Source organism: Phoca vitulina, unplaced genomic scaffold (genome assembly GCF_004348235.1).
Source record: "Phoca vitulina isolate PV1807 unplaced genomic scaffold, GSC_HSeal_1.0 scaffold9, whole genome shotgun sequence".
Taxonomy (NCBI): Eukaryota; Metazoa; Chordata; class Mammalia; order Carnivora; family Phocidae; genus Phoca; species Phoca vitulina.
Window position 1 is genome coordinate 62,582,031 of NW_022589712.1, and position 12,041 is coordinate 62,594,071.

General features: G+C 37.0%; 2 protein-coding genes across 2 annotated transcripts in view; both read right to left on the reverse strand.

The window, feature by feature from the left end:
• FHL5 (four and a half LIM domains 5) overlaps window positions 1-1,875 on the reverse strand; it is a 44,644-nt gene extending 42,769 nt beyond the window's left edge. Inside the window, exon 1 of the mRNA XM_032408216.1 lies at window positions 1,687-1,875. The gene's annotated coding sequence lies outside the window, so the exon portion shown is untranslated. The remainder of the gene's footprint in view (window positions 1-1,686) is intronic.
• A 4,971-nt stretch (window positions 1,876-6,846) lies between these two features.
• Window positions 6,847-12,041, reverse strand: part of UFL1 (UFM1 specific ligase 1) — a 32,658-nt gene continuing 27,463 nt past the window's right edge. Inside the window, exons 16-19 of the mRNA XM_032408218.1 lie at window positions 10,485-10,565; window positions 10,124-10,209; window positions 9,401-9,581; window positions 6,847-8,802 (exon numbers count right to left, since the gene is read on the reverse strand). Coding sequence (XP_032264109.1) covers window positions 8,584-8,802; window positions 9,401-9,581; window positions 10,124-10,209; window positions 10,485-10,565 — 567 coding nt within the window. The 3' untranslated portion in view covers window positions 6,847-8,583. The remainder of the gene's footprint in view (window positions 8,803-9,400; window positions 9,582-10,123; window positions 10,210-10,484; window positions 10,566-12,041) is intronic.

The window sequence follows — 12,041 nt, forward strand, 5'->3', positions numbered from 1 at the left end:
GCTTCACAGAAAACAGTGGTTCATCATCAGGATCCCCGAGAATACTCAAGGACACATTTCAGGAATCTATCAAACTCAGAAATGTCATTGAAAATCTATTTGCAACAGGCTTTTTTTTTTTTAGAAGAGGGTCCATTGATTCTGTTAGATCCTTAAGGGTATCTTTAGTCTGTGGAGACAGATAAATGCCCAAGCTGATCATTTCCAGGGTATCAAAACGTAACCAAGAAAAATTATGGCAATCAGAGAGGAAAAAGACAATTACAAGAACACGGAAATACATGTTTGTTTAGCCGACATCTGACTCAGACCTCCCCATGTGAAGCCAAGGATTTGGTTTTCAATTCTAAAGAAATCATGTTTCCTAGATTGAAAACATAAAAAACAAATCAAAGCTTTTCCAACATGTTCTAGATGAACATTTATTTTCAATATTACAGTAGAAAGTTGCTAGGCTTGCCTAAGGAACCCAAATTAATCCACCTTTATTCAAAATGTTGTTGTCAAGTATAATAAAAATAAGAGGTAAACTTGTCAGTGAGGTGATGTGACATTAAAACCCAAAATGCTGCTCTTGGTTGGTAGAACAGGCTCAGAACTGGCAACTAATGATAACATGTGGAAATAAATAGAGCAAGTGTGGAAAACAGACATCGGAGTTTACCTTCCCCATCAAACGGCTTGGATTATGGCTTCAGGCATGTATCATAACAAATATGTTAAGAAATACCTTGTATGATACATGTTTGCAGTATTTGTGTTAAATATTAATCCATAGCTTTTGCTAATGAAAATGTTAGAATTTATACATGACGATGTTGTGGATGTGAAACGACAGCTAAAATCACTTGAGGATTTTCTTACATTTTATTTATAAGGATTACACATTCTATTAATGATTCTTTTTAGTTTCCACATTTCTGAAACCCAAACTGACAGCTGAGGATTTGCATTTGGTTTTCAAAGGGCTGACAGACGCCAAAGGGAGTCTGACTGACCGGGTGAGACAGCGTAAACACATGTGGGACCCGTACTGTTTCCATAGTAATGCTGTTTGCTTCAGGAAGCAGTGCTTTCGATTCCTGTAATAGGTTATATATTTGTGTGGGCCAGACCCACAGACATTTCAGCTCAATACCCGAAAACCTCACATTAGGAATGGTCGTTAAGGCTGCGTCTGGAAAGTAGGCAGATTTTTCTCGAAAATAGCAGGAATCTTACTAACTCACTTAAAATCTATAAATGACTTTGAATTGTGCTCTGGACATATAAACCCAGCCATAAAATAACCACAGTAATAAAGTTAGTCATTCAAATAAATTAAGCCAAATAAATCCCCAGAATCCTGCCACCCCCTTTTTATGGCAACGAAGCATGTATAAAGACCATTTTCACAACAGAGGCGACAACTCTGAAGAGTTATCTGACCACTATGTAGCCTCCGCATGCATATTATTGAAATGAGAAATCTGAAAAGCTCAGCTTATAAAATATGACAACTGTTGGCTCAACTGGCTTTTGAAGAGTTTCTAAGAAACTTCAAGACCAAGTAAAAATTTTCTCATAAGCAGTCACTAGAAAGTTTATAAGAATCTCTCATCCTTAAAAAAAAAAAAAAAATTAAAGCCGAAATACCACATAAAAAAAACACAAAGGAAACATTACGGAAAAGAAAACAAAACTTACTTTTTCTTAAAGCTGCTTTTTCCTGTGATTTAAAGAGTATGAAAGGAGAATATATGATGATTATTTTTCTCCTCCAACACATTCAAATGTCAACTCCAAAAGGAACAGAAAGGACCACCAGAGCTATCTGAGGGTCCCTCCCAATTGCAGCTTTTTCAGCTTTGTAGAAGGAAATAGGAGGGTGAGTGGGTTTCCTCCAAGTCTTGTGATGTGCACGTAGCTGACTCCTACTGGGCTGAAAAAGCACTCCCTGTCAATTTTTATTTCAAATTGTAACAAATTCTCTGCAGGATATCCTTAAAGGGAAATCCTGCCAAAATTAGTATTTGGAATATCTGGATAAGCTCCAAAAAGTTTAAAATACAAAGTGTATATACAGACAACTCACATACATACTCAAGAAATTTCCACTGCTTAGGCTAAATGAAGGGCATATTTAAATTTTTAAAAATTCCCAAAAGGATGATGTATTTTCTTTTTCCTTGTTTTTTTTTTTTAAATTTTTTTTTTTGTTTTCTTGTTTTCTAACGACTCTCTGAACCTATCTTTTAGGATTAGAAATGATTGCCCTACAGAGCTTTCCTGCTGAACTATCTAGAAAGAGATGAGGCCCCATGTTCTTACCTGCTGAATTTTTGGTTGCTTGAGAGATAAATCCTGGGTTGTGGCCTCTATCACTGCCTTCTTGGGAAATTTGAGAACTTTGAGCCGTGGATTTGACTGGAATAACTCCAGGTATTTACCTGCTTCCTGAACCTCACTGTGGACTCACCATTCCCTGCCTTTGCCTATTGCCCTATGAGCTGGTAACGATTGTTATGTCACAGCATGGTTGTGTGACTTCATTTAAACAGAGACTTGTCTGGTCTTTCGAAATCTGTGATTAAAAAATGAAAAGTGGAGTGGGACGCCTGGGTGGCTCAGGTGGTTAAGCGTCTGCCTTCGGCTCAGGTCCTGATCCCAGGGACCTGGGATCAAGTCCCACATCAGGAGCCTGCTTCTCCCTCTGCCCGCCACTCCCCCTGCTTGTGTGCATGTGCGCTCTCTCCCTCTCTCTCTGACAAATAAATAAATCCTTAAAAAAAAATGAAAAGTGGATAGAGATTTCGAGAGTTGCATTTAAAGAAATGTTTGAATATTGAACTAATCCACAACAGGAATTCTCCGTGGGTCAATTTGATCCATAAAGCAAATGACGTTTGCTCCTAGAATCTTCTATTTGGGCCTGTTTTTTCATTTCATAAGGTGGGGATGAGAGAAGAAATGTTCTGCCTTCACCCCATTTATTCCCAGACAAAAACTGTTCTTATTCTAAGTGCTAAAGGAATTATATACGAATATTTTCTGAGATCGAACTCAGGCAGATACAATAAAAAAAACGTGAGTTAGGGAAATGCAAAGCCAGTCAACTGTGTGCATTGCTCTTCCCCTGGATTTGATGATTAAGATATGAAAATGAAAACATGGTGAGCAGTGACAACAAATCGATTCAGTGAAAGGACACAAGCACATTCAACTAGTAATAGATGTTAACCCTCATGATACTACTGCTAGCCAGGCATTATTTTTATCCTTTTCTAGGAGAGGAAGTGGAGTCTTGGAGATAAAAAATTGCATATGTTCCCATCTAAGTATGGGGCCAGCACCCTCTTTGTTTACTTGTCTGCTTCCGGAGAGGGTAATCTACATTCACTGGTAAAACTTCTGATCCTCCCGCTTCCTCCTCAGACAGTTGCAATAAGTCTTCTTCCCTTTGATCTACTCTACCAAAAAAAGCTTCATTGAGTTCATAAAAGGTCTTAATTAGTACTTTAAAGGGCACTGTCTTTAACCTTACCTGAGATTTCTCATCTCTGGCCATGTTTATTTCTTTTCGAAATTTGCCCTTGGTTTCACTAAGTTACATGCTCCTGATTTACTCCTTGTTCTTACCGTCCTCAGCCTCCTCTTCCTTTATTCATCTTACCCTTCCCTAGAGCTTCCTCCTAAGTCCAGCAGGCTTCTCTGTACACTCTCCATGGTGCTCCTTATGGAAACCACTAGCAATTTTATGACTCCCAATGGTGTCATAGAGGTTCCAGACCTGTCTCCTGTTCCAGACCTGTCTCCTGTTGTCTGTTGGCCATCTTTTTCCACAGGTTCCCAGGCACCTCAAACTGAAAAGTCCCTACGAAACCACCTCATCTTCTCCTCACTCCAAACCTGCTCAGTCAGCTGGAGTTCCTCTCTCAGGGGATGACACAATCATCCAAGCCATCATCTTAGACTGTCCTCCCTTATTCTCCACCAGCCCCAATCATTCATCCCCTTCCCCAACTTCTCCTGGTTCTACTTTGTTAAATCTCTCTCAAATATGTCATCATCCCTGCATCGTCCCTGTGCATCCTCACATTTCTCACTTGGATTACTGTATCAGTCTTAAAACGATTGGTATCTTGGCAGTCTGGTCCCCTCCTCTCATTTCTCTACGTTACTGTAAAACAGTATTTTAAAATATCAGTTTATCAAATCATAAAATACATGCTTCTTGCAGAAAACCTGGAGTAAAAATTGAAAAAATAAAATTTAAAATGATTTGCAGTCTAAGAGATAGTCACAACCCAAATCTTAACCCAAATCTCTTCAGAATATTTTGTATGCATGCATAGAACTATACAAGGAAATGTTTATGTAAATGTACTTATGCAAATGTTTACACAGTATATTTAATTAGAAAACCAAGACCACATTATATATAGTTCTGCATCCTTTTCTACTTAATATACACTGTGAATGATTTTCCAAATCAAACATTTTTAAAGTAGTTGTGAATAAAGGCTGCAATATAATGAAACACATGAAATATATTATGGAATAGTGCTCTTCTCTCTCTCTGATTTTTCTTCAACACCAGAACTTAGAAACCCTGAGTGTTTATATTGTATGAATCACAAGGACTTAGATTTCAGTAAGAAAGCAGGAAGGAGAAAAAGTCTACGTAATAGAGTTAAGTTAAAGGTACATTTTAGGTGACTAGACAAGCTCAGTAGGAAAGCAATTTAATCGAGTGCTTTTTCTTCTTCACATTGGATGACAAGAAACATAAGAGAAAACCCTTGGGACCTTTGTCTTAGCTTGACTAGTCAGAGTAAGTTGGGTTTTTGTTTGCTTGTTTGTTTGTTGGACTATCATCTGAATAAGCAAGAGTATTTCAGAGCCAAGAAGACCATCTCCTTTCTGTGTAAGACAGGTTGTCCATGCTCCTCTTTGCCTATGGGCTGGGAAAAAGACTTCTACATATTAAGTCCACATTTTACTTTTCAGATAGGAGAGACATTGATATCACAAATAATTCATTTTAAAGGATTTTGGTAAGTTGTCAAACTGTCTTTCAGAATGGGTAGTCTTTCTAAAAGACAAATCTAATTACCTTATTTTCCTGGTTAATCTTGAAAAGGCTTCCCTTGTTTTCAGGAAAATGGCTAAACTTTTTCGCTTAGTGTACATATAAGGAATTTCAGGATCTCCCTCTGGTCTCTCCAGCTTCATCTTACCCTACTTCCCAGACCATTTTTCATATTTCTCATACTTAGGGTTTCCCAAATGTCTCATTATTTTGTATTAGTTCATGTCTTAGTACTTCCAGATCTCTTCTCTCCCAGAAACGCCTGCCTGCTCTCCCTTCCCCTATTTCCTGGAGGCTAGTCGTACTTTTCTTTCAGGATTCAGTTCAGGTGGTCATCTCTAGCCTGTTTAGTTCCCTCCCGCTGTGCAAGACAGCTGACTTTCATTTCTTCTCCCACAGCATCCTCTGCTAACTTCTCTCAAAATGCTAATATTGAACTATAGTTGTTGATTCTTGCCATCTCCTTGAAAACAAAGGGTATTTTTAAGATTTACATTTGTACTTCTAGTGCGTAGCAGTCATACAGGATCCAGATTGTTGAGCCAAGGATTTAAATTCACCATGTCTCCCCTTTTCATCACACGACATAACCCCTTCCTTCCTGCTCTTTAAACACACATCAAGGCTAAGTCTTACTACTAATCACTGAAGGGAAATAGAGGCAAGGCTGGTAAAACAATAAAACACAACACTGGGAACTTATAAAAATTTAATACATGTTCAAAGTAATTATTCCTTCTTGTTCGGTCATGTAAATGGAATAAACACTGTGTTTCTGAAAGCCTGAAAGTCAAGGTTTCTTTTTTCGATGGTTTGGAGGAAGTCTTTCTTGGGTTCTATTTATTTTTTTGTTTAGTACAGTCTTCAAGGTAGAATGACTTGTGTGAATCCTTCGGCCATTTTAATGGCCACTTCAATAGTGGTCCCAGATTTCTGTGGAAAATGTACATCCCAGAGGAGTTTATCTATGTGTGTTTCTTTCATCTCCCATATACACTGGGGGAAAGGTACTAATCAAAGCAAGCAAACCTTCCACTGACCCCACCCTCTACCCATCTCACATGTTAGTCCTTGATAGAAAAAAAGTCCCATTTGGCCCTGGGTTGAGTAGCATTTCTGGGAAGGAATGAACTGTTCCTTCTCAATCTATAGGCTGCACTATCACTGTTGCATTTTGATCTCATCCTTGGTGCTTTATGGTCTGACTAAAATATATTTTCTAAAATGTTGAAGATGGTTCTATATTCAGGTTAAGCAACTTCTACACTTATTATTCTGATTTCAGTATTAATGTCTTCTCTGAAAATTCACTGTGATTTTGATAAGATATGCCACGGTTCACTGAATCCTTCTGATGGCCAGAAGTGGGTTTCCCTTGACTCTTCAGAAACACATGGTCTGGAGGCGGAACACACGAACACATTATCCAAATATTTCCATTATATCTGCAACAGTAGGAAGTAGCAGATACGACGGTACAGCTGCACATTTGCTGAAATCCAGCTAACTGAAAATGATTTACTAAGGTGAAATGGTTCACGAATGGCAAACATTCAAGGAATGAGATACTGAGGACTATGGAACTATTTTTGTGTAAGAAAAATACAAGAAAATCTTTGAAAAATGTATAGAATAAGAATTTTAAAATGTAAACACGTTACATATAACACCTGCACAATGCATTCTAGTAATTGAAATAATGAAAGCTTCAAAGTACCACAAAATTTAATAGAAACAAGCAAATTTATTTTTAATAACATTCTTAAATCTGCCCATCCAGATCATAGTAGATAACCATTTAAGAATTTTTATTTTATTGAAATTAGAATTTTACATACAAAATCAGCTACATAACTTTATTTTCAAAAACAATAAAAACTGTTCTTATTTACTATGGAAAAATATGAACCATTCTGATAAATGAAAAAAATTAATGTGAACAAGATAGAATGGTTTTCTTTTTATTTCCTTGGTTGTCTCTCCTATTTTTATTCCTACAAATTAAGAAAGTCAATGATTTTATTTGTTTCATTGTCTATGGTCTAGTTTGACACAAATGTGGATTACTTTGGTATCTGCTGAAACATAAATGAGAAGGTTCTTAAAGACTGAATAAAACATTAGGCTGGGTGTTCTATATTTTGGAAACTGAATAAACAAAACTAAGTGGAGCTTGTGGTCACAGACGATTTTTCATTTTTCTTCCTTTGCCCATATGAAAATACATTAATAGAAAATTACCAATGGAAAAACACTTTTAAATTTATGTTACATTCCTATCAACTTTAATAATAATGCTCAGTTAGCAATTATATCAATTTCTTTCACTCAGTATTAATACTTTGTCTGGAATTAGAGGTAGACTGATATTTGTATTCAAACATTTTGAACCACAGTTTTAAGTGCCATATAAGGAATTATATAAAATAGTACTTTTTTGATACTTGAGATTTAACTTACTATTATATTCAAAATAAATTTCTTTTTGATATATAATAAATTGTTGCTTAAAACTCATTTGCTTGAAATTATTACTCTAAGGAACTATTTGTTACTTTTAACTACCAATAGTCTTTAGAAAACAAGAATACCTATTTTCTTATAAGGATTTTCATTTTTGGAAAAAAATAAAGTTCCAATGACTTCAATGCACTTACAGATCCTCCCATAACAAAGAATTAGGTGCCAGAGTGACTACTGATACAAAAAATATAACATTTAGAAATGCAAACTGGTTAAAGAAAAATACTTGTATTACATTTTTAGTTATTCTAATGTTAAAATGTGACTTATACCTCTTAAGAAGTAACTTTTATTTTTTCTCTTACTTGTTAGCATCTTGTGTTAGAATAGACTACAGCGTATGGGCCCCTCCGGTATTCTTCTGTACCTGTAAAGGCATCCCCTGAAAGACCCAACCACATAAAAGTTCACTCTTGTGGGGGATATGGGAGGCCCTCTATCTGCCAGAAATAAGAGCAAGGGCTTAGAAAAAAAAAAAAAAGATTGCGAATTTCTGTATTTTAGGTTTGAAGCATTCTCTATTAATTTTAAAATCCACGATTTTTATTTTTGACACCCAAGGGTTTTCTTTCCCTTTTTAAAAACACATGACCACATTTTAAGGTTCTGCCTAATATGTATATAACTAAGAATGCCACTTGAAATCTAACAACACAACAAATGAGTCCTTTTCTAGAGATGAAAGATTTCATAAAATTTATTCTTCATTCAGCATTTGAAAATAAACCTGAAATAGTAATTTTTAGAATTATAATGTGAAAAGGAAGTCTTCCATGGTTGAACCCAATTTACAAAAATTTCACATTTTTCTAAGATTTACACTGAATACAACACTACTGTTTAAACTGAATTGTGTGGGTGTGTGTGGGTGGGTGTATGTGTGTGTTATTGGGGGAAACCGAGGATTGTGAAGTGAATATTTTTTGGTAACCACTCACTTTAAACTTTGGGAAAAATGTTTACTATATGACAAAAGTAAATTAAGATCATTACTCTTCTGTCACAGATGATTTCCTGGACATGAGAACAAGGTCTTTAATGGATGAAGAAAGTTCTTGAAGCTCTTTACGAGTAGTATTGGTGATATCTTCTTGTTCTTTGTCTAATTCATCACTCGAGGGATCATCTCCCTGTCCAGTCTTCTTATTTTGACTAACTAAATGCTTTACAACTAAACCTTGATACTTTACCAAAAGAGTATGCTGATCCTGTGAAAAGAGAACAGAAGAAAAGTTAACAAACAGGATTTAATTTTCTGTAGAACAAGCTGGATTTGTTCAACCAATACACAGTGAAGGTCTTCATCTTTACAAATCACTGGCCATGTAAGTAGAAAGCTGAATCCAGCAAGGTCGTTGCTGGCAAGGAGTTTACAGGTGAGGGGTGATAAAACACGAATACAGATCATTTTAATGTAAACTGACTTAGCTAAGTTCTATCACCAGAGATTAAATCAAAGTGATATGGAAGTTCAAAGAAGCCAGATTCCTTTTAGCTGAGAAATTTCTCAGAAGAATTTGTGCAGGGTAAGACTTTTGGAACTGGTCCTTGAAGGACAGGTTAAATTTGCATAAACTGAAACGGAAGACTTCTTTTTACCAATAGATCTTCTAGAATCCCAAAAGATTCTTGATCTATGCTGAGTTTTTAAAAATCAATCTTCAGATTCACTGTTCACATTCTCGGAACAGGAAGTCATATTAATATGTTTTGTGTCTTATTGTTCATGATGATTCACATCTATCCATTCAAAATATGCAGAATCTAAAAGCTTTAAAAGTTTCAAATGCATGGAAAATGTAATACCTCTGGAATTTTACTATTAAGAAAAGCAATGATCTGTGGGACACATCTTCCAGGTGCATGGAGCATGCTGTGGGTTGAGAACTGAAACAGAAGGACTGCTGTGAGGTGCAGAATAAGAGCAGGGTCTTCTGTGACTTTTAGCTGTTCAGCCAGTGCTTGTCGATGCTGGAACAGTATCTGCCTAAACAAAAATAAAATCACAAAAACACATTCTCATATTTTAACAAGCTCTCACCAATTTTAGTTCTTCCCTTCGGTATTCATTTTTAGCTTCTCTAGTTTAATTATCTAGCTCCATAAACATCTTAAGGGACATTTTAAATATGAAATATAGACACACTTAACCCTAAATGCTGTGGATAAACTAATATGCTAGAAAATGATAGAGAAAACTACAGAGCAGGGATCCTCAAAGTGTACTTTTTATTTTGAGTTGTTGGGAATCAAACAGAAGTGTACTGATATAGGTAAGATTTCCTGTAAAGAAGGTCTCAAAGCTAGTATGAAGTTCCCAGGCTTGATCAACTATGGGATTAGTGGACCTTGCTACCTTATCGATACCAGTCAGAGAGGACCACGTATATACTGAATATGCTCAAAGGTATGCAGCCATTTGGATACAAGTGTTCTCTGTGCAAGATTCAGGTAGTCAAATTCCAACTTCGGATATGAAATATCACACATCTAAGAATTTATTAATAATATAGATTAATTCAATGTTACCTTTCCCTTTTTTTGTCTCCCCTCTTCACCATAATATCGCAAGCTTCTGCTGCAGAATCCAGACAAGAAAGGAAGTCTTCTATGCTCTGAAATGGTATTTAATGCCACCATTTACTTTTATTAACAGGTTGCCTAAAAAATATAGCCACTCAGTAGTTTTATAATTTTACACCCGAAATATAATTTTTAAAAAGGTCATTTTGTTATTAAACTTGAAATTGTGATTTAGGATAAAACGTTCCCAGTCTGTTCTCCCCCTTTACCTCCCAAAGAGATTTAGTTTACACTTATTCTGATAAAAATCTACTCAAAGATCACAAATTCTAGCCCCATTATCTAAACAGAATCAAACTTTACTTACCTTTTCATTCAGAGAGCTATGGAGTTTTGTGAGAGGTACTTTGGTTTCTTCTGATAATTTACTTAAAATTTTTTTTCTTACCTGTAAGGGGAAAAAACTCCTTTGGGATTGTGACTTTGACATGTGGTAGATATAAGATCAAACAAAAGAAAACAAAGTATATTTACTACTATAATAGAGTATTGAATGGAACTGATCTTTGTTTTTGAATTTTAGCTTTCAAACTAGGGACAAAAATACGCTAAAAACATTCTAAAATCGGAGAGCTAGCCAAAAGCCAGTCAGCCAATCAGGCTAGATATAGCCCTACCCCTCCCTTCTGGCCCAGCAGCAAAGAGGAAGATGGGGGGCGGAGGGTGGAGAGAAAACCATTCATCTTGTGGGGAAAAGAGAATTTGGGGTAAGAGGCTACTCCCGCTCTCTTCCATTGGCGTAGGAAGAGTGTTCTTCCCTAATGCCAGATGCGGGGGTTCCCACTCATAAGTTCCAGAATGCCTATAAACTAGAGAACTTGCTCCACGGATGGCTGCTTGTTATACTATATGGTGGGTGGAATCTTTTCGGCACGCCTCTCCACATACATGTGTCTCGTGAAATATGATGGCATTCTTGACCAGAGTCTGATGGCCTTACCAAGTGTGAAATTTCTGGTGGATGCCTAGTGGAATAGTCTGGCTGGCAGGTCCTGCAAGTTACAGTGAGTCTTGGGAGACCAGGGAAACCTATGGACTCCCTGCCACATGCCACACCAGTTCTCCTGCAGCCCCTGGAGGGCACGGGACGGGACCCCAGGTGTTTCCCACAGCAGAGGTTAGCACAGAGGCAGGATATATGGAACTGTCCCGGCAGCTGGAGATTCACTGCTTGAGCTGAAGACGGGAGGGGACAGTACTTTGCTGGGGTAGGAGGGAGAAATAAATGCATCTCTGTTTGGAGGTTTAGGGGAGGGCCTTGCTACAGGGGCTGTCACGTGCTAAACAAACAGGCCCCCAAACAACCTACACCCCCGATGGGGCAGGAGACACATCATGAGGCCACAGCATTGGGCCTAGATCATAACCAGTGATATGCAGCCACTCCTATGAAACACTCTTGCCTCCTTCATTTTTCCTAAATCTCCAACGTTAAGTGGATCTACAGGGATAGAGAAGAAGAGGAGGAGGAGGAGTGTTAGGGACAGATCACACCTTTCCTTCTTGAAGCAACTGGGAGCCATCGCTCTACCTTACATTTTGAGACAGGAAGAAATGAACTTTGACTTTAGTTGGAGATTAGCATTTTAACAAATAAACTGCAATTCATCTAAACATTGAAATGAGATGGCGTCACTACATGAAAATGACTACGAAGTTATGGAATCTGGCCAGAAAACAGTCAAGGGATCGGCAACTCAGCAGGAAAAGGGGATGTGACATAACAATAATTAGGAAAAAATAAAAGTGTTGATTCCAAAATAAGTAAGCATTATTACTTTCAACAGACTGGTTATATCACCAATTTAAACTAAAAATCTGATGGATTTTTTTTCCCTAAAAACCCTTTCCTATATTTTACTTT